Source organism: Anopheles funestus, chromosome 3RL, assembly GCF_943734845.2.
Source record: "Anopheles funestus chromosome 3RL, idAnoFuneDA-416_04, whole genome shotgun sequence".
Lineage (NCBI taxonomy): Eukaryota > Metazoa > Arthropoda > Insecta > Diptera > Culicidae > Anopheles > Anopheles funestus.
The window spans coordinates 9,068,207-9,091,709 of NC_064599.1; the positions used below are offsets into that span (position 1 = coordinate 9,068,207).

The 23,503-nt window shown below is 42.3% G+C and overlaps 2 protein-coding genes and 1 long non-coding RNA gene across 3 annotated transcripts; 2 read left to right on the forward strand and 1 right to left on the reverse strand.

The window, feature by feature from the left end:
* The first annotated feature begins 1,082 nt into the window (after positions 1–1,082).
* On the forward strand, positions 1,083–13,019 carry LOC125770627 (DE-cadherin-like). The gene is made up of 3 exons (XM_049440481.1): positions 1,083–1,378; positions 2,594–3,182; positions 5,088–13,019. Exon 3 carries the CDS (start codon positions 5,437–5,439, stop codon positions 10,105–10,107), a length of 4,671 nt encoding a protein of 1,556 aa, XP_049296438.1. The 5' UTR covers positions 1,083–1,378; positions 2,594–3,182; positions 5,088–5,436; the 3' UTR covers positions 10,108–13,019.
* Positions 10,756–21,436, reverse strand: LOC125770756 (uncharacterized). Its single transcript, XR_007419238.1, has 2 exons — positions 21,330–21,436; positions 10,756–10,844 (listed from the first exon to the last, which is right to left on the reverse strand). It is a non-coding gene; the product is annotated as an uncharacterized LOC125770756 (long non-coding RNA).
* On the forward strand, positions 15,291–23,503 carry LOC125770629 (DE-cadherin-like). The gene has a single exon (XM_049440483.1). It carries the CDS (start codon positions 16,092–16,094, stop codon positions 20,589–20,591), a length of 4,500 nt encoding a protein of 1,499 aa, XP_049296440.1. The 5' UTR covers positions 15,291–16,091; the 3' UTR covers positions 20,592–23,503.

The window sequence follows — 23,503 nt, forward strand, 5'->3', positions numbered from 1 at the left end:
AGGAGCGATTACACGTCACAATTTCGCGATGTACTACCGCAACGCTTCGAAATGTCTTTTGTACCACACCTAAGTATCCAAAAAAAAAACAATGGCTACGGCGCCAAATTTGAACGTTGCTCTCAAATAACCACACATTTTACAATTAAACATTTAGAAAAGTTTTGTGACATTTCGCTGTTGAAAATTATTAGATAAATACTTGAACTATTAATTTGTGCCGCAAATGTAAAAATTAGTTGTCTCTTCCCTTGACGTAAAAATTAGTTGACTCTTCCCTTGCAACGATTGACTACCAAAATCCGATATCTAACCCTACTAAGACAACGGTCGTACATCGGTCTTGTTTCGCTCGTGGTAGATAAGATATATCTAAGATATAGCCAAGCCAAGGTGGCAGATAGCTTTTATTTTATTATTTTGACATTTTTAAAATTCAGATGTAATATATAAAAAAAATACAGCTTTTGGGTTTATTAAAATTCCTTTATTTCATTCATTAAATCTGCTTTAAAAAGTAACGGAAACACAAATAAACACAAACCTACAGGTTCATACACACCCAATGGCGTTGAAGACGACGACGACAAAATATACTTAGAAAATGTAGTAATTTTAATGAGAATGATCGAATTTCGGACGGAATGCTTGGACGTAACACCTCACAGGTGAGCTGCGTTCTACGACTTTATTAACACTTAACACTGGATTCATGTAAAAACTAGGTATAATCTACAAAATGGCTACTGAAGTCGCCAAAACGAAAACGTCAAAATGACAAACAGAAATACGTCAAACGTATTACAGGGTTCGCGTGAACACTGTAGCGGAACACAGAACATCGTATTGTCGTGCCGAAACAAATCATTTGCTTTTTCCATCCAAAAAACGAATGCAATTCTAGCCAAAGGGTAGTCCAAAAGAAATATTGATCTTTTACCCCACGAAAAGACCTTTCATGTGACATTTGCAACTTGGGAAGTTTTCGAACAATTTAAAATACAACTTCGAAAGTCGTTGATAGTTTGGGCCACGCTGGGCACATTCGTTTAAAAAAATAGTTTTCTGGTCAAAATTTGTTTTTCGAATGCTCAATGTCAGATACAACAATGGCCATTTGTTCTCCAGGAATTGTGATGTAAAGACGTGTACACGCTGTTCTGCACAAGTTTTTTAATGTGAGAATAATTTTATTTGTTCGGTTTTTTTCTGATGTTTTGAGTTTTCCGTGTACTGTAGGTCGAATCAATTCGGATGTATGATCTGGATGAAGTAAAATTTCCCGTTTTTTGTGTAAAGCTAGCCTACGCATAAAGATGTGTAGCTTGTATGTGTGTTTCCAGTTTACCTGACCGTGATTTCAATCTGCGATCGCCAGGTAGATCGATTATTCTCTAGAAAAGTGCAATCAAAACGATCGATTCTTGTTGCAAATGAAGTGAAATTTTTGTGCTTTTTTACGGCTATGAAAAGCTTCACGTCAACGCATTCTACTCTACTGCGTGGCCGTGTTTGATCATCGATCCCAACAAAATATAGGTGTGCAGGGTGGTGAAGTAGGGGCAGGTGGAAAAAAGCAACCGGTGGTGCGTTGGGTGTGAGAGTGTGTATGTGTTTATGCCTATTCTAAAAGCGATGTTTGAAGGATGAAGAGTAGATGGGGGAAAAAGGTTGCTTTTTCGTAGTTCTTTCATTCTACACGTTTATGCGGACAAACGCGAAGTGAAGGTGGTGTTTGTGTCTGTATTCGAAAGTAAAGGTATAGGTTTGTCAAGGGCCAAGGTGGAAGAGCATGAATAGTGACGCGAAACCGGTATTTTGAAGAAGAAAAAAAAGTACGGCCTGCATAGCTTTCTTTGTGTTGTGAAGTGAAGAAAGAACGTGAAGAAATGTGCTTCGCTCTTCGAGTGCTAGTGTGTGCGTACTAACGACATGCCAACGGAATGCCAACAGAGGAAGCGTTATACCTGGGGAAAGGTGTTGTTACACGATACATATGAGCATAGTGGGAAGCGCACTATTCAGAAGCTCTGTGTCAGTGTGTTTGTATATGTCGAGTGCTTCACTATCAGCAAAAGTTTGTAATCTAACTTAGAAATAGAATCAATTATGCTTTTCTGCATATGTGCGTACATCATATAAACCTTCTGCTTAGAGGTGCTTAAAGCTTCGAGCTTCCATCGAGAGATGAAATGAAAAAAAAAACGTATTGTTCATACACCACCATGATGACTCACCCGAAGGAATTGTTTTTGTTTGATGTGTGTTTGAGCAATCTCCCATCGCAGCATGCGATCGGGCGAAGGAGCTTATGTCAAAAGATTCATCAAGCAACAACGCTGGTTGGCCGAGAAGATTAAATTCAATCTTACACGTACGTTAAGAAAAAAAAGTTAAATGTTCGAGGTCAATTCCCTCGAATTAATCGACACAATTTCGTTTTCATGCTTCAGCTGTAGCGGGGTGTGTGCGTGATAGTGTTTTGTTTATGCTGTTTTGTGGTTCCAACAATTGTGTGTGTGTGTGTTTTTTTTGTTTCCATAGTAACAACCAGCAAAAAGTTATGTTATGTTTTTTCCCTTTTAATTTCCAGGAGTTGTGAAGTGAAGTGTTTGATCATCGAAAGTAGATCAAGTTGAGTGGTTCTAGAGAAAACAAGAAACCTCATTCTCTCGTAACGTCCGTGATTCACCAAAGTGCCTCCGTAAGAGAAGTCTTATTTATATGAGTGATCGCACTGTGTTTGAAACGAATATTTACACACATATCAACCACTTATGAAGCTAGTTTCCGGTATGGTGGCCATTTATGTGACCTGTTTAGTGCTAAACGATCAGGCGTGCGGTTGTCGCCCCTTCCTGTCACGTACGTGACGTGCAATGAATGGAACGTGAAACACATCATCGTAAGGCGCCAACGATCAGCCACGTTTACCGACAAGATCACGATCGTCAACAGTGAAGTAAAAGTAAGGTTGCGGGACCGGAAGTGAAAAACTGCACGATCCTAGTGTCTCTCGTCCCCTTATCGGATGAGGTGTGTGAAGTGTGTACAGTGTCAAGATCGAATAAAAGTTTCCATTTTTCGAAGACAAATCCGACGAAACACCAAGCGGACGCCACATCCGGTGACCAGACTGAGATGAGCTCAACGAGATATAGTTACCGTGTTCTAAGGCAAAGGTAAGCCAAACAACAGAAGGGCAAACACTTTCTTCAACACTCGGGCAACACTTCTTTTCTGCTTCTAACTACTCCAAGGCGAATATAGAAAACAAAACTAAACAACCTGCTTTTCCCTGCGAGTTTCGGGCTATCTTCACGCACCGGAAGCAGGGAAATATATGTTCTCCCCACGATCGTACGCTAGTGCTCCAATTATCATGGATACACACTACTTTTGACTCTGTTTGTTGTCTAGCACCCGGAAATAAAGTTTAACGTAAATTTCCACACAACTTTCCAAGATTCGACCAGAATTCGTTCCCCATTTTGTTCGAGTGGAAGTTTGAGTTGATTTTGGTTAATATTTCACGCACTGTTTCCAAAGTTCGTCCAGTACCGGCATCAAGCGAGAATTGATGCCAATGACGAGAAACAGATAATGTTGGGCATGTTTATTAGCTCTATTTCATGGCATGTGTCAGACGCTTCTTATTTAACTGGTTTACAAGGTTGGTTTAGGTATCTGAATTATCTTAGTAATATCTCAGTAACATCTTCAGTAATAATGATTAGATTTTCGTATCAGTTCTCAGTTACATCAATTCATGATTTGATCTCCGATCAGTGTTTTGTTATTTGAGAGCTTATGTTATCCTTCTAGAATAAGAAATTGTGATGGCCGACATACTTAAATCAGGGAGGAAAATTTAACAATGGTCTAAAATCTATCTATTCTGTCTACGACGACGTACTTTGCTCATTAACTCAAGCAATAATCCGATATGGATGTCATTTAATTTTTCCTACATTAAACTTACATCCAATTGCAGGCGGAATGTCGGGATTTGTGGAATAGCGGTATAGCTTTAAGCAAATGGAGATGATGATGAAAAGTACCGAAACTGGTCTGAAGTTGCAGGATCCCTGTATGTTTACAGCCAAAAGGCTATTAAATCGATTTAACGATGTTGTACCAAGTGATCGTGTCTGATCTTATGTGTGGATGCGAAGGAGCATTGATTTACCCCATTCGGTTTCTTAGAAGATAAAACCAATCAAAGAAAAGTTGAAAAAGGTACTGTCCATGCATCTGGTACTGTTCATTCAATCAGTACAGAGTTGAAACTGGAAAAAAGTAAAAAAATGTTTACATTTTTTCTCTTAAGGTCTCTCTTGATACTTTGCGGTTAAGGATTCCTGTGGTGTATTTTATTGCATAAAAATAATTGCAAAAAAAAATAAAGAGATTCATAAATTAATGCGGATATATGACTCGGGCATGGGACGTTAAAATGCTTACGTTGTCGCATGACTTGAAAGAATCGAAGACGTTGTTATAAAAACATCTTTTATTATACTCATCGAATGATTGTTATCATATTTTTTGTTTCGAATATTAATGATGTATTGTATTTTCTAACTACAATCAAAGACTTATGTGTGCACGGTTCTAGGAAGAAAAACATATTTTGTTATGAATACGTGAACGCCGCTAGTCCGCAATAATAATGGCTGAATAAAATAATGTTCCGTGTCGCTGATGATAAGATGGTCATTAACTTCAGTCTTCATGTCTTCGTGGATGCCCTCTCAACCAACTCATAAGCAGCTTCTATACACAAATTTCATAATAACAGTGATGATGCGTGATCGCTCGCTGTTATCAAGACTTCTAGTCTTACCTTCTTCCTTTCTACTCTATATCAACGTTGTCAGTCTCCCCTTGCCGTGCCTCATGGTGGATTAACTGTGACTTAAGGTACCCTTTGTTAAATAATCTTTTCGTAGGGGGCACGATCCAGTCAAGATTTGATCTCAACTCAGTTGTTATGCTGAGTCCTTCTTTACTAGCGATACTATTTTCCACAAGTTACGATAAGACTTTTACTTTAATCTTTTCTTTGTTGCTTTTTTCCTTTGCAGATGCACGTTCGCAGATTAATTACTCTGGTTTGAACAGTGGAATGGCAGCAAAGGCAAACTTGTAGAACGCTGAATAACACATGTCTGGCAAAACGTACGAATGCAGCAGGAAGGAAAGCAGAAAACAAGGCGCGAATCTCAAATGAAAGCAGCAGAGTTGCTTTAAAGTTCAAATAATTGCGCATAAAATAGCATTTGAATTAACAGACTTGGAGAGCGGTTTTATAGTTACGTACCACGACTCGCTTGAGACCGACACAACCGAGCACGTAAGCGAAGTACGGAAGATTGTGGGACGTGCTCCTTCAAAGGGAGCCGTTCGCGAGCAGATACTTCACAAGCACATGTCATGTTAAGACGAGGCAGAAAAATGCGTCAACCGATGGCGCTATTTACCTTATTCGTATTAGCTACATGCTGGTACAGTTCCATGCCTGCGATAGTTGCAGCAAATGAAAGTAGTAATAGAAACAACAGAACATCACAAAAGCAAACCAACAATCTCGTCCAAGACTATCGATTATCAGGCGGTGTGAGTAAACTGTACGACTACCATCGGGAGCTATTCACGGGCGAACAGCGACTAAAACGGAGTGCATTTAGTACTCTATACGATACTGGCAATACGCTTAGTGCGAACGATTATGCAGGCGGTATAAATGCAGACGTTAACCGCAATATTGGCATCAGTAACAGTGGCTCTTCCAGAGAATCATTGATTGGGTCAGAACACCTGCGGGACAATCGCAAACCAAGTTTCGTAGAGTGTGACAGTTACAAACCGATGCTAAAGGAGGAACAATCGGTAGGTACGCCGGTGATGCGTGTAACCGCTACCGATCCCGACCCCCGACAAACGATCGAGTACAGCTTCGTAACAACGCCAGGAGAACGAGCCCGCTTTCGCATTGACAAGAGCACAGGAGAGATCACGACGGCTCACATCTTCGATCGCGATGAACCGATTCGGGAGAAGGAGATCTACATCACGGTGCGTGCGACCGATAATGGACGACCTCGGTTAGACGATGTGTGCACCTTCAAAGTGACGATCCTTGACATCAACGACAATCCGCCTGTATTCGATAAGGTGCGCTATGAAGAGTCTGTGACGAAAGACATGAAAGCGAACCAACGTGTAGCTACCATATCGGCAACGGATATGGATGACGGGGATAACAGCATTATCAAGTATGAGATCGTGCAAATGAACCCAGACAGCAGTTACTTCAAAATCAACGAGAACAACGGTGTGCTCACTCTAACAAAACCGGTTGACCGCAGTCCTGGCCAGTACTATGCAATACGCGTGAGGGCATATAATGTGGATCCACAGGGGGAAGCTGTACAAGATGCGGAGATGGACGTGAAAGTACGTGTTGTGGAGTCCAATAAACTTCCTCCTTACTTCACCAAGGTGCAAGCGACGCCCATCGTGCTGAATGAAACGTTCAAGAATTATACCGAATCATTAGCAGAGTTCGATGCAGAATCAAACATTCCCGAAAAACCAGAAGTCATCTTCGAGCTCATTCAAGGTCGTGCTGAACAAACGAATTCGAAAAACACCTTTCTACTGGAACAGGTTAATAATACTGCCTCAATCAAGCTAGGAAAGACGCTGGATTATGAAACCGTGACGGAGTATACTCTCACAGTGAGCGTGAAAAATTCACACGACTTGGTCGCAGAAGCTGTGCTGAAGATTAAGGTGCTGGATGAGAACGACATTATCCCGGTGTTCACGGAAGTGACATCGGGCACTATTCCGGAAGACGAACCACCCGGTACTCCTGTGATGCAGGTACGAGCATATGATCTGGATGGAACTTCTGCCAACAACATCGTGTCGTACAGGTTCGACGATGAAAATCAACAGTTGTTTCACATCGATAGTCGAACGGGTAACATAACGTCGCTGATGGAATTCGATCGAGAAGCGACCGATTCTTACCATTTGAAGATCATTGCCGAAGACAACTCTCCATCGGCACTGTACAGAAACGGTAAGCCGAACAGTATCTCTCAGCTATTCATCATTAAGATCTCAGATAAGAACGATCACCAACCGAAATTTGTAAAAGATCATTTCGTGGCCGAAAATGTACCGGAGGATGCAAATATAAACACGGTAGTGATCGAAGTGACTGCTATAGATCAAGACACGGCCTCACTCATTACCTACAGCATTATTGAAGGTAATGTGGGTAATGCGTTCAAGATCGATGAGAATACTGGTCGTATCTCAGTAAATAGCCGACTGGACTATGAGACTATCCGTAGCTACCAGCTGATAGTACAAGCAGACGATGGTATCTTCCAGGACAACGCCACTGTTTCGATTAAAATCGAAAATGTCAACGATAATCCTCCACGCTTTATAGACCTCCGCAATGTGACGATCCAGGAAGAAACGATTCCTCCTGGCTGTATCATGACCATCCAGGCATTTGATCCGGACATTGAGAATCGAGACGAACCGCAACACATACGATTCTCGTTTGTAAAAGAACAAGAGGACTTGCTCGAGATCGATGACAACGGATGTCTGCGGCTAAGAAAAGCGCTCGATCGTGATCCACCGCAGGGCTTTAAGAGTTGGCAATTTATTATCACCGCAACGGATGAAGATGGCGCAGGAAAGAAAACTCCAGCTACTGTGAATATTTTCCTGGAAGATATCAATGATAACGCACCGTACCTATCGAACGCAATGCCAGTTGTGTGGGGAGAGAATCGATCACCTGGTTTGATCGTGAGACTGACGGCAGAAGACGTAGACGAAGCACAGAACGGTCCGCCATTCCATTACAGCATTGATCCAAACGCACCATACGAGATCAAGGAACGGTTCCAAGTGCAAGGGGACGAACTGTATGCGCTGGTAGAGTTTGATCGAGAAGAGCAAAAAGAGTATCGAGTACCGATCAGGATCAGCGACTCTGGTGAAGAACCGATGAGCGACGTCAGTATGTTGCATCTTGTGATTGGCGATGAAAATGACAACGAGATGAGGCCGGGTGAAAGTCGTATCTTCGTTTACAACTACAAAGGCGAATCGCCCAACACGGAAGTTGGTCGAGTTTACGTGGATGATCCAGACGACTGGGATCTAGCGGACAAGACGTTCCAGTGGGACGATGCTACCCGTCATCAGTCGGTGGACTTCTTCGACCTTAATCGTGATACTGGCATGATCACCATGCTACAAGGTACTCGTGGTGGAGAGTATGAGCTGAACTTCCATGTGATTGAACAGTCGAGCTACTTTCCGCGCCACAACGTTACAGCCAAAGTGATAGTAACGGTGAAAGAGATCCCGGAGGAGGCAGTCGATAAGAGTGGATCGATCCGCTTCCATAATGTAACGGCGGAGGAGTTTGTGTCTCGTACATCCGGTCAACAGACCACTCCAAAAGATCGACTGCAGATGAGCATTGCAAAAACTCTCAACGTGAGTCGCGAGAACGTGGACGTGTTCACTGTTTTGAAGCGCGACAATGTCAACGGCACATTCTTGGATGTACGGTTCTCCGCACACGGTAGTCCTTATTACGCACCTGAGCGACTTAATGGAATGCTCGGCTATGGACTTCGCCAGCTGGAAGAAGACGTAGGCCTGTCAGTGTTAATGGTGGGAATCGACGAGTGCATCGAAGAGGGTCGCAACTGTGAGCTATCGTGCAAGAACACACTCTACAAATCAAACGTCCCGATCGCAGTTTACACTAACACCAGTTCGTTTGTGGGTGTGAATGCCTTCGTACAGGCGGAGTGCGTGTGTGAGGTTCCTCCACCCTCGCTTACATGTCTAAATGGAGGCTTCCTTGTAAATGATCGCTGTTCCTGTCTAGAAGGCTTCGAAGGTCCACATTGCGAGATGCTAAGCATTGGGTTCTATGGTAGTGGATATGCTCTCTACCCTCCGATCAGTCCTTGTAATATGACGCGCATCAGTATAGAGCTTTCGCCCCACCAGGAAGATGGTTTGGTGATGTACATTGGCCCGCTTAACTACAATCCTCGTCTGCCCGTGCAAGACTTCTTGGCGCTAGAACTCGTCAAAGGACTTCCAGTACTACTGCTTGATTACGGTAGCGGCACTATCCGAATCGAACATCGTCACCGTTTCCCGCAAGGCAAACCTTTTACTGTAGAGCTCGTGCTGCAGCCGCAGACGATCGAGATGATCGTAGACAACTGCAAGTTGTCCACGTGCATGAGTCTCGATGCTCCGAAAGGACCGAACCGCTTCCTGAACGTAAACGCTCCTCTTCAGCTAGGAGGTGCAGCCGTCAATTTGAACTATCTTGGATCATTGTACAACTGGACGTACATTCCTCAAGATAAAGGTTTCAGCGGCTGCCTAAGAAATCTTACCATCAACGAACGAACGTATGATCTTGGACTACCGAGTCTTGCGAAAAATGCCGATCCGGGCTGTCAACGCTCTGTCGCAGTTGCAGTATCGTTTGGCATCGATTCCTACTTTCTGATCGCGATCATCGCTTGTATCGTGTTGCTGTTGATACTGCTGCTTGCGGTAGTCGTTCACAAGAAACATCAGGACGGTTGGCATGAGAAGGATATGGACGATATCCGCGAAACGATCATCAACTACGAGGAAGAAGGCGGCGGTGAAAGAGATGCAGAATATGATCTCACTGTGCTACAGGGTCCTCCAATTTATCTCGACAAACCGTACGGTAGTGAGCTGAGACAGAAAGAGGCAACTACCGAAGTGCCCGATATTGGCGCTTTCCTTACCGATAAGAAGGACGCATGCGACAAAGATGCGGACGCCTACCCAATCGACGACGTGCGACATTATGCTTACGAAGGCGATGGTAACAGTACAGGCTCGTTGTCGAGTCTCGCCTCCTGCACCGACGAGGGTGATTTGAAATTCAACTACCTATCCAACTTTGGTCCGCGGTTCCGGAAGCTGGCCGACATGTACGGTGAGGAACCTTCCGACACCGATTCGAACGTGGATGACGAGGAGGGCTGGAGGATATGAGACGAACGCACGGGGTGAACGTGTGTGATAGAAACAAAAAAGATGTGCAAGTCTTTAGATGTGGAATCGAGTGAACGCGACAGCAAAGGGATGCAAGAACGTATGTATGAGCGTATGGTACTTTTCTTAATCAAACTAGGCGATAGACAGTTGTTGTTTTCTCGTTTGTGATGATCTTCCGTTCAGTAGCACTGAACCACCGTGTCCCATAACTTGCAAACCGAGGAGGACAATCTTCATTAGGACAAACAAAAGTATTCTAAAGTGTAGCTAAAGCGTGGACGTGCGCAACAGAGGTGACAGATATGCAGCGTTACTTCAATACACCGGAAGCCAACTGTTGGTTTATTTCTTGCAGAAGTGATATGCCTTTTTTGGGAGGATATATGCACAATTTTAAACCGAAAACATCCAACATGTTCCTACCAGTCGCAAACGTTTTACGAATCGCACGAGTCATTCTGCTTTGTGGGTGATTTAGAAATATTTGCATATTATTTATTTAGGCTTGAAACGATTAAAAGTTATTGCATTGATTGATTCGCACCTGCCTATGTGCGAACACTGTTTCGCTTCTTACTGCCATTTATTATGTATCCCTTCTTTTGCCCGATTTTTTTTACGCTAATTCGCCGATCTGAATAATGCTTCAAACGAGTCTGATATCAAGCTCTATGAGTCAACAATATTTCTTCAAAATGTATCAAGCAGAAGGCGCCCAACACTTTCTACAAAAACTATGCGTGGGTGATTAATAGTGCAAACCACAAACTGGAACATCCAAAACAACGCGAACAAAGAAGCTTACGTGCGCCAGGATGTGTTTTTTTCCAGAAAGGGAGTGCTCTCGGTTGCAACACATGGTTTCTCTCTCGCTCTCGTGCTCTTAGGAGTGTTTCTGTTATTGGTTGTCCTTTATTTTCCCTTTGGATGGCTTCACTAACCTCAAGCCGGTTTGCCGGTCGATTCTAGAACGGGGGCAGAAAGGGCTCGCGATGACTCATGTGCGATCTGCCTTCGTCACTACGACGACCCTTAATGTGTGGTTCCCGATATCATTGTCCACAAAGCACAAGCAGAGGTGTGCTTATGTAGTGTTTTTTTTTAAATAATTTTGTAGTATTAGACGCGCTAGGCGGTTCAGAACAATCCGCGTAGAATGAAATTCAACGACTAGAATTATGGTTTAGGACTCCAAAAAAGAACACATAAGAAAAGAAAATATAGAACGATAGGGAAAGGAAAAGTAAAACAATAGCTGTTTCGTTATTTCTTTTTTTTTCTATCGTTCATTTTCGATTTTCGTTATCCAAATCATTTTTGTTTAAGATTAGTACTAGACCGTTATCAATTTTTAGTATAAGCAAGGCAGGGAATGATCTAACATAAAGCTACAGAAATTTAGATTTAAGTCGAATTAAAAAAAACAAGACTTTTATATAGAGAAGAAAAATCAAAACTTTTTCCTATGTGCTATTGAAATGTAACGAAATTGAATTGATACGCGACTACCATGACGTAGTCGCTGCAGAACGTTTATTCTAAACGATGTAAGGAATAATCACTAGTAAACAACAGCATTTAGAAAGCACCCGATGTAGTTCCAGTAATGTGAAAATAGTGACTAAGATTAGATAGACGAAAAGACGAATTATGCAACTGAATATACACAAATATCACGAAGGAAACACAGAAAAAAAGAAAACATTTACACCTCCATCGTCCTAAAGTGTACTTCGAGTGGTAGGAAAAATGATTGTGAAGCATATGAACGGTCGGTCACAAACCGAGATTGAACCGATTGCAGCGCCTTAGAAGTGTAAAATAGCAACAAAACAAAACGATGCCTTAACTCATCCACCCAACGCGGGTAATGAGCTCATTTTGCTTTTAAAAAATGGTCACCCTCCGCCCGGTTTGGTTTGGCAGCTGCTAAAGACCGAAGTCGTATATATTTGTTTGTGTATTTATTAGCTAGATGAATCGTATAATGGCGGCAGCTCTTAAGGACGTGATAGCATATTGAGAGGTGCGCAAACAAAAGCGAAAACGTATAGGTTGTATAAATAGGAACGAAAGACATGGTTCTTCCAAAAAAGGAGAGAGTTTCAACATAGTCGTGCATTCTGTCACTTTTTTTATGTGTATGTATAGTTTGAAGATTTTAATTTCTTTTCCTTTTTCCACTCTCTGCGGAGAATCGTACTATATTTCAAATAAAAGGAACAAACTATATATTAAGCGACATTCGATAGTAGCCTACGAACAAACACAACACACTTTAGGACCCCACTGTACAGCAAAGATACGGATTTTAAATGCATAGAAAAGACATCGTGAAGGAAGCAGTGCGCGGGTCAGCAAGTCAGCAATACCTTTGAATTATTTTGCAAATAATTGTTTAAAACATTTGCTCCCAAAAACGTAACTCTGAAATTGTACAGACTGCCAAAAAAAAAGCATCTTTATCCAAACACATTCCAATCAATTGTTTGACATCATTCAATAACTATTGACTACCGTTCAGTATCATTCTTCGCGATCACTCCGTTCTGGTGTGCGATACGTGTGAATTTTATCCCAGAAATTATGAATCTCTATTTTTCGAATACACCACCACCACCACATCTCTATTGCTGGGAACATTTGTTTTTAAACAAATTTCACTAAATCATCGAACGATGAGGTCGAGGTTGTGTTGTACGTGCGTTTATGCTTCTTGCCCGTTTGTTAGGTAGTATGTAACGTGCAGGAAGGTAAGAGGAAAACGTTGAAAGTGATGAATGCAACCACCGGGCAGTCTAACTATCGCTGTCTCCACAAAAGGAAACCGTGTACGATTGTGTCTCCAATAAATTGAAAACGTTGGAACGAAAATATTGCATAAAGTGAAACATTTTATTTTAATAATAGTGGGCATGTTGTAGTGTTTTGTATATATTACAATTGAGAAATCATTTATTATAAATTTGTTCGAATTCTCGCATCATATTCGTTACGATAAAAAGACGCCTAATCTTTGCATGAAGAATTAGGGCATCTAGAACAAATGTATTATCGATTCGTTCGTTTATTGGAAATATCTTCCCGCCAAAGTACTTTCTCATTTTAAGATGTACAGAAATTATACAATACCGAACTGATTGGCCTATTGCAACTGGTCCATTATATGGAGGGTAAAAACACACACAAAACGAAACCCATGATGGACGGATGAAAGAAACTGAAATTGATCTACTTCTTGAGAAAGGTTTTGACGCCACGAGTTCCCCGCAACTGAAATTGAAACTAGACGAGAAGCAGCTTGTGATGACGTTTTCAAGTGTACTCGGCTGGGAAGGGACGAACGATCGCTGGATGTCTACGGTGCTATTGCGCACGGTTGTTCGACGTTATATTCCGGCTTCGAAAAACGTACAACCGGTACCCTAAAAACATTGGAACCTGTCTTTCAACGCTATGGACTATGGACCTTTTCAAAGTAGAGAATTGCGGCCTAACAATCCGGTGACATGGATCGTTTTAATGTTTTTCAAGATTTTCTCACTTTTCAGATTCCTGATCCCTTACTCGCCGGCTGCTGCACGATCAATCTAACGGGTAAGCACGAAGCCCTCTCCTCTTCATCTCACATCTTGAAATGTTTTGCTGTAATCTTTTTATTGCTTTATGCACACACAACCAGAAAACAACGTTTTGGATGAAGTTTTTTGCTCGATGAACAGCCTACATCCTCCACCAGCAGCATTAAAGATAAAGGTTAGCTCAGCGGGTTTGGCTGCGAAAGTAGGAAGATTACAGCCGAACACAAAACGGAGAAGACACCGTTAATTCGTGACTATGCCGATGTTGATTGCATTTAAAAACAATGATTCACAATAATTATGCTGGTAAAGTGAATGTGTTTGTGTGAAGCAGAAGATCGCGCTTACGGTGGCAGATGAGAATGGAAATAACGTAAGTTAGTTCCATGTACCTAAGATAATGTGTGATGATTCGTTCGTAGCTTGGTGTAGGAATCGTGTGTGGAAATATTTATATTTTTAAAGTGTAGTGTGAACTAAAGTTTACGGTTATTATGGCGACTCCATGCCACTCCATGACTTGTTACGATCGTGAATCGTTTGTCAACGACGTTGTAATAATTTTTCATCATCGTTACATTCGCACGTTGGACGAAACAGGAGAATCGCGCCAGATGCTGAAAAAAGGTACGTTCCTTTTCCTTTGATTATTTGTAATTTTTGTTTCAATAGAGAACATAGAAGTTATCATAATATTTGAAGCTGCGTGAGCTATGTAAGGAAGTTGAAGAGATTACTGTAGCTGCTCGTAACTGGATAATTTCAAAACTAAGTTTTTGGAAAAATTGTCAAATTACTTTGAGTAATGTTTCAATAGACGTAAAGAACCCTGCATTTGCTAACAAAAACCATCAACATCGTGTTGGCATTTGAACGACGAAATCCATTTTGTATGAGTATGTTTGTATGAGGTCCCGAAAGGTTAAACTATGTGCAGTGTGTTTCTGTACTGGAAAATGGTTGTAAGAATCCATTTCCCTTGGTAAGCGATGGCAGAAGAATGACATAAACCGAGAAATCTTTTCATTTCTAACCGTATATCTGTAGACTAGATGATAGTCTGTTGTCTTCCAAGTCGTTTAGGTAACTATAAATATATTATTAAAAACTTGTGTGTTGTAGTTGTAGCGGCATATCTTTTTATACAACGAATCGTTTCTCTTTCGTCTCTTGTTAAAGTACTTTCCTGTACTTGTACCGAATGCTCCACAATTCGCCTAGAGATCGTGGAATAGACGCGAACGCCCATGTTCTTCCATACATTAGATACATCACCAACACTACAGCGCAACCATCGGCATTAAGCGTATTTGCGCATAGTTCACAAAGCATTTTGCCTCCTCTGTTTGAGATCAACTTTTTGCCTCCCGACCAATAATACGATCGTCAATGCTGCTACGCGGCTCTCTGGCGTTTCTATTCTTCGGTTCACCGCCATTGCTATGTCCGGCTATTATGCTCGGAGCTTTCCAGGTCACTGCAAAACAACCACTATAGTCTATGACCTCATTCTCCTAGACACACGTACGTCCGCGTTGCCTCCATAAGTTTGGAAAAGTGGAGCCACATAACTGGTGACGGTGTGGAGCTAACCGTTTTTTGGTTTACCTACGAGCGATCTGTTTGTTGATGCTTTATGGACTGTTCTGTGGAAGTTGTTCGTAATTTTATATAAAGTTTGGGTCTAGTTTCGAATGATTCTCATTTTTTCTCAATGAACAAGCTTTCTGGTCACATATTTATCATTGTTTTCTTTTATAATGCTTCCGTCAAAAGAACGCAATTGAACGTTGAAGATTAATCGAAGTATTTGCCGTAGTCCGATAATCCCTCATAAAGCATCAAATTCTTTCTTAACACATTTATCAACACAACACACCATAATCTAGATGCTTAGAAAGCTAGCATAAACGCGATCAAACAGAGTTCTCTCTCATATACTGAACAACACGAGTCTAGCAATTGAATCATTTGTTTGCGTATTAGTCACCTTTCCAATTCTCAATCCGGATTATTTTATCAAAAAATAAATATACATAATCGAAATATGGCAATACCAAGATATAGAATTTCAGGCATTTTGAAGTGAAATTATCAGTGAAAATAGTTATTCTAGGACTGTTCCGCTGGGCAGCTGCTGCGTAGCACAACTTTTACCATATTTTCTACGATAAATAGTGTAAGTTTTGATCAACAATTTCTGCAGTGATTACACTCGAATAAGATAATCTTGTTCCAACGTAATTATTCTAATGACTTTTTTTGTTATATTATACAGTCAACGTGGAGTTGTTCGTAAAGCAAAGATGCGTAAATAGCAGCAGTTGCACGTCGAGTTAGCTCTTCTGTGAATAAGACTATATCATCCATTAGGTGAAGTGATTATCGTGTGTGAAAAGTATGTGTCGATTAGTAGCACAGGTTGTACTGCTTTGGTTGGGCCTATACTGGCTCAATATTGTACATACAACAGATGGAGCGACTAACGATAAGGTATCCGATGAAGGACAAATTTCACATAAAGGAATCTACAATACTATTAACGATGAACATCGGATGGGTAATATAAACAATTCTAAATATTATCGCAGCATTGTAACTGAACCAAACAATGTTCGTGACAATTGTGATCCATGCTTCGTAGATTGTGACAGTTACAAACCGATGCTAAAGGAGGAACAATCGGTAGGTACGCCGGTGATGCGTGTAACCGCTACCGATCCCGACCCCCGCCAAACGATCGAGTACAGCTTCGTAACAACGCCAGGAGAACGAGCCCGCTTTCGTATTGACAAGAGCACAGGTGAGATCACGACGGCTCACATCTTCGATCGCGATGAACCGATTCGTGAGAAGGAGATCTACATCACGGTACGTGCGACCGATAATGGACGACCTCGGTTAGACGATGTGTGCACCTTCAAAGTGACGATCCTTGACATCAACGACAATCCGCCTGTATTCGATAAGGTGCGCTATGAAGAGTCTGTGACGAAAGACATGAAAGCGAACCAGCGCGTAGCTACCATATCGGCAACGGATATGGATGACGGGGATAACAGCATTATCAAGTATGAGATCGTGCAAATGAACCCAGATAGCAGTTACTTCAAAATCAACGAGAACAACGGTGTGCTCACTCTAACGAAACCGGTTGACCGCAGTCCTGGCCAGTACTATGCTATACGCGTGAGGGCATATAATGTGGATCCACAGGGGGAAGCTGTACAAGATGCGGAGATGGACGTTAAAGTACGTGTGGTGGAGTCCAATAAACTTCCTCCTTACTTCACCAAGGTGCAAGCGACGCCCATCGTGCTGAATGAAACGTTTAAGAATTATACCGAATCATTAGCAGAGTTCGATGCAGAATCAAACATTCCCGAAAAACCAGAAGTCATCTTCGAGCTCATTCAAGGTCGTGCTGAACAAACGAATTCGAAAAACACCTTTCTACTGGAACAGGTTAATAATACTGCCTCAATCAAGCTAGGAAAGACGCTGGATTATGAAACCGTGACGGAGTATACTCTCACAGTGAGCGTGAAAAATTCACACGACTTGGTCGCAGAAGCTGTGCTGAAGATTAAGGTGCTGGATGAGAACGACATTATCCCGATGTTCACGGAGGTGACATCGGGTACTATTCCGGAAGACGAACCACCCGGTACTCCTGTGATGCAGGTACGAGCATATGATCTTGATGGAACTTCTGCCAACAACATCGTGTCGTACAGGTTCGAGGATGAAAATCAACAGTTGTTTCACATTGATAGTCGAACGGGTAAAATTACGTCGCTGGTAAAGTTTGATCAAGAAGCGAAAGATTTTTATCCTTTGAAGATCACCGCCGAAGACAACTCTCCATCGGCACTGTACAGAAACGGTAAGCCGAATAGTATCTCTCAGCTATTCATCATTAAGATCTCAGATAAGAACGATCACCAACCGACATTTGTAAAAGATCACTTTGTAGCCGAAAATGTACCGGAGGATGCAGATATTAACACGGTACTGATCGAAGTGACTGCTATAGATCAAGACACGGCCTCGCTTATTACCTACAGTATTATTGAAGGTAATGTGGGTAATGCGTTCAAGATCGATGAGAATACTGGTCGTATCTCAGTAAATAGCCGACTGGACTATGAGACTATCCGTAGCTACCAGCTGATAGTACAAGCAGACGATGGTATCTTCCAGGACAACGCCACTGTTTCGATTAAAATCGAAAATGTCAACGATAATCCTCCACGCTTTATAAACCTCCGCAATGTGACGATCCAGGAAGAAACGATTCCTCCTGGCTGTATCATGATCATCCAGGCATTTGATCCGGACATTGAGAATCGAGACGAACCGCAACACATACGATTCTCGTTTGTAAAAGAACAGGAGGACTTGCTGGAGATCGATGACAACGGATGTCTGCGGCTAAGAAAAGCGCTTGATCGTGATCCACCGCAGGGCTTTAAGAGTTGGCAATTTATTATCACCGCAACGGATGAAGATGGCGCAGGAAAGAAAACTCCAGCTACTGTGAATATTTTCCTGGAAGATATTAACGACAACGCACCGTATCTATCGAACCCAATGCCAGTTGTGTGGGGAGAGAATCGATCACCTGGTTTGATCGTGAGACTGACGGCAGAAGACGTAGACGAAGCACAGAACGGTCCGCCATTCCATTACAGCATTGATCCAAACGCACCATACGAGATCAAGGAACGGTTCCAAGTGCAAGGGGACGAACTGTATGCGCTGGTAGAGTTTGATCGAGAAGAGCAAAAGGAGTATCGAGTACCGATCAGGATCAGCGACTCTGGTGAAGAACCGATGAGCGACGTCAGTATGTTGCATCTTGTGATTGGCGATGAAAATGACAGCGAGATGTGGCCGGGTGATAGTCGTATCTTCGTTTACAACTACAAAGGCGAATCGCCCAACACGGAAGTTGGTCGAGTTTACGTGGATGATCCAGACGACTGGGATCTAGCGGACAAGACGTTCCAGTGGGACGATGCTACTCGTCATCAGTCGGTGGACTTCTTCGACCTTAATCGTGATACTGGCATGATCACAATGCTACAAGGTACTCGTGGTGGAGAGTATGAGCTGAACTTCCATGTGATTGAACAGTCGAGCTACTTTCCGCGCCACAACGTTACAGCCAAAGTGATAGTAACGGTGAAAGAGATCCCCGAGGAGGCAGTCGATAAGAGTGGATCGATCCGCTTCCATAATGTAACGGCGGAAGAGTTTGTGTCTCGTACATCTGGTCAACAGACCACTCCAAAAGATCGACTGCAGATGAGCATTGCAAAAACTCTCAACGTGAGTCGCGAGAACGTGGACGTGTTCACTGTTTTGAAGCGCGACAATGTCAACGGCACATTCTTGGATGTACGGTTCTCCGCACACGGTAGTCATTATTACGCACCTGAGCGGCTTAATGGAATGCTCGGCTATGGACTTCGCCAGCTGGAAGAAGACGTAGGCCTGTCAGTGTTAATGGTGGGAATCGACGAGTGCATCGAAGAGGGTCGCAACTGTGAGCTATCGTGCAAGAACACACTCTACAAATCAAACGTCCCGATCGCAGTTTACACTAACACCAGTTCGTTTGTGGGTGTGAATGCCTTCGTACAGGCGGAGTGCGTGTGTGAGGTTTCTCCACCCTCGCTTACATGTCTAAATGGAGGCTTCCTTGTAAATGATCGCTGTTCCTGTCTAGAAGGCTTCGAAGGTCCACATTGCGAGATGCTAAGCATCGGGTTCTATGGTAGTGGATATGCTCTTTACCCTCCGATCAGTCCCTGTAATATGACGCGCATCAGTATAGAGCTTTCGCCCCACCAGGAAGATGGTTTGGTGATGTACATTGGCCCGCTTAACTACAATCCTCGTCTGCCCGTGCAAGACTTCTTGGCGCTAGAACTCGTCAAAGGACTTCCAGTACTACTGCTTGATTACGGTAGCGGCACTATCCGAATCGAACATCGTCACCGTTTCCCGCAAGGCAAACCTTTTACTGTAGAGCTCGTGCTGCAGCCGCAGACGATCGAGATGATCGTAGACAACTGCAAGTTGTCCACGTGCATGAGTCTCGATGCTCCGAAAGGACCGAACCGCTTCCTGAACGTAAACGCTCCTCTTCAGCTAGGAGGTGCAGCCGTCAATTTGAACTATCTTGGATCATTGTACAACTGGACGTACATTCCTCAAGATAAAGGTTTCAGCGGCTGCCTAAGAAATCTTACCATCAACGAACGAACGTATGATCTTGGACTACCGAGTCTTGCGAAAAATGCCGATCCGGGCTGTCAACGCTCTGTCGCAGTTGCAGTATCGTTTGGCATCGATTCCTACTTTCTGATCGCGATCATCGCTTGTATCGTGTTGCTGTTGATACTGCTGCTTGCGGTAGTCGTTCACAAGAAACATCAGGACGGTTGGCATGAGAAGGATATGGACGATATCCGCGAAACGATCATCAACTACGAGGAAGAAGGCGGCGGTGAAAGAGATGCAGAATATGATCTCACTGTGCTACAGGGTCCTCCAATTTATCTCGACAAACCGTACGGTAGTGAGCTGAGACAGAAAGAGGCAACTACCGAAGTGCCCGATATTGGCGCTTTCCTTACCGATAAGAAGGACGCATGCGACAAAGATGCGGACGCCTACCCAATCGACGACGTGCGACATTATGCTTACGAAGGCGATGGTAACAGTACAGGCTCGTTGTCGAGTCTCGCCTCCTGCACCGACGAGGGTGATTTGAAATTCAACTACCTATCCAACTTTGGTCCGCGGTTCCGGAAGCTGGCCGACATGTACGGTGAGGAACCTTCCGACACCGATTCGAACGTGGATGACGAGGAGGGCTGGAGGATATGAGACGAACGCACGGGGTGAACGTGTGTGATAGAAACAAAAAAGATGTGCAAGTCTTTAGATGTGGAATCGAGTGAACGCGACAGCAAAGGGATGCAAGAACGTATGTATGAGCGTATGGTACTTTTCTTAATCAAACTAGGCGATAGACAGTTGTTGTTTTCTCGTTTGTGATGATCTTCCGTTCAGTAGCACTGAACCACCGTGTCCCATAACTTGCAAACCGAGGAGGACAATCTTCATTAGGACAAACAAAAGTATTCTAAAGTGTAGCTAAAGCGTGGACGTGCGCAACAGAGGTGACAGATATGCAGCGTTACTTCAATACACCGGAAGCCAACTGTTGGTTTATTTCTTGCAGAAGTGATATGCCTTTTTTGGGAGGATATATGCACAATTTTAAACCGAAAACATCCAACATGTTCCTACCAGTCGCAAACGTTTTACGAATCGCACGAGTCATTCTGCTTTGTGGGTGATTTAGAAATATTTGCATATTATTTATTTAGGCTTGAAACGATTAAAAGTTATTGCATTGATTGATTCGCACCTGCCTATGTGCGAACACTGTTTCGCTTCTTACTGCCATTTATTATGTATCCCTTCTTTTGCCCGATTTTTTTTACGCTAATTCGCCGATCTGAATAATGCTTCAAACGAGTCTGATATCAAGCTCTATGAGTCAACAATATTTCTTCAAAATGTATCAAGCAGAAGGCGCCCAACACTTTCTACAAAAACTATGCGTGGGTGATTAATAGTGCAAACCACAAACTGGAACATCCAAAACAACGCGAACAAAGAAGCTTACGTGCGCCAGGATGTGTTTTTTTCCAGAAAGGGAGTGCTCTCGGTTGCAACACATGGTTTCTCTCTCGCTCTCGTGCTCTTAGGAGTGTTTCTGTTATTGGTTGTCCTTTATTTTCCCTTTGGATGGCTTCACTAACCTCAAGCCGGTTTGCCGGTCGATTCTAGAACGGGGGCAGAAAGGGCTCGCGATGACTCATGTGCGATCTGCCTTCGTCACTACGACGACCCTTAATGTGTGGTTCCCGATATCATTGTCCACAAAGCACAAGCAGAGGTGTGCTTATGTAGTGTTTTTTTTAAAATAATTTTGTAGTATTAGACGCGCTAGGCGGTTCAGAACAATCCGCGTAGAATGAAATTCAACGACTAGAATTATGGTTTAGGACTCCAAAAAAGAACACATAAGAAAAGAAAATATAGAACGATAGGGAAAGGAAAAGTAAAACAATAGCTGTTTCGTTATTTCTTTTTTTTTCTATCGTTCATTTTCGATTTTCGTTATCCAAATCATTTTTGTTTAAGATTAGTACTAGACCGTTATCAATTTTTAGTATAAGCAAGGCAGGGAATGATCTAACATAAAGCTACAGAAATTTAGATTTAAGTCGAATTAAAAAAAAACACAAGACTTTTATATAGAGAAGAAAAATCAAAACTTTTTCCTATGTGCTATTGAAATGTAACGAAATTGAATTGATACGCGACTACCATGACGTAGTCGCTGCAGAACGTTTATTCTGCACGATGTAAGGAATAATCACTAGAAAACAACAGCATTTAGAAAGCACCCGATGTAGTTCCAGTAATGTGAAAATAGTGACTAAGATTAGATAGACGAAAAGACGAATTATGCAACTGAATATACACAAATATCACGAAGGAAACACAGAAAAAAAGAAAACATTTACACCTCCATCGTCCTAAAGTGTACTTCGAGTGGTAGGAAAAATGATTGTGAAGTATATGAACGGTCGGTCACAAACCGAGATTGAACCGATTGCAGCGCCTTAGAAGTGTAAAATAGCAACAAAACAAAACGATGCCTTAACTCATCCACCCAACGCGGGTAATGAGCTCATTTTGCTTTTAAAAAATGTTCACCCTCCGCCCGGTTTGGTTTGGCAGCTGCTAAAGACCGAAGTCGTATATATTTGTTTGTGTATTTATTAGCTAGATGAATCGTATAATGGCGGCAGCTCTTAAGGACGTGATAGCATATTGAGAGGTGCGCAAACAAAAGCGAAACGTATAGGTTGTATAAATAGGAACGAAAGACATGGTTCTTCCAAAAAAGGAGAGAGTTTCAACATAGTCGTGCATTCTGTCACTTTTTTTATGTGTATGTATAGTTTGAAGATTTTAATTTCTTTTCCTTTTTCCACTCTCTGCGGAGAATCGTACTATATTTCAAATAAAAGGAACAAACTATATATTAAGCGACATTCGATAGTAGCCTACGAACAAACACAACACACTTTAGGGCCCCACTGTACAGCACAGATACGGATTTTAAATGCATAGAAAAGACATCGTGAAGGAAGCAGTGCGCGGGTCACCAAGTCAGCAATACCTTTGAATTATTTTGCAAATAATTGTTTAAAACATTTGCTCCCAAAAATGTAATTCTGAAATTGTACAGACTGCCAAAAACAACATCTTTATCCAAACACATTCCAATCAATTGTTTGACATCATTCAATAACTATTGACTACCGTTCAGTATCATTCTTCGCGATCACTCCGTTCTGGTGTGCGATACGTGTGAATTTTATCCCAGAAATTATGAATCTCTATTTTTCGAATACACCACCACCACCACATCTCTATTGCTGGGAACATTTGTTTTTAAACAAATTTCACTAAATCATCGAACGATGAGGTCGAGGTTGTGTTGTACGTGCGTTTATGCATCTTGCCCGTTTGTTAGGTAGTATGTAACGTGCAGGAAGGTAAGAGGAAAACGTTGAAAGTGATGAATGCAACCACCGGGCAATCTAACTATCGCTGTCTCCACAAAAGGAAACCGTGTACGATTGTGTCTCCAATAAATTGAAAACGTTGGAACGAAAATATTGCATAAAGTGAAACATTTTATTTTAATAATA

Excerpts from the sequence above, each read along its gene's own strand:
- LOC125770627 (XM_049440481.1), top strand. The coding sequence starts at position 5,437 with ATGTTAAGACGAGGCAGAAAAATGCGTCAACCGATGGCGCTATTTACC.
- LOC125770629 (XM_049440483.1), top strand. The coding sequence starts at position 16,092 with ATGTGTCGATTAGTAGCACAGGTTGTACTGCTTTGGTTGGGCCTATAC.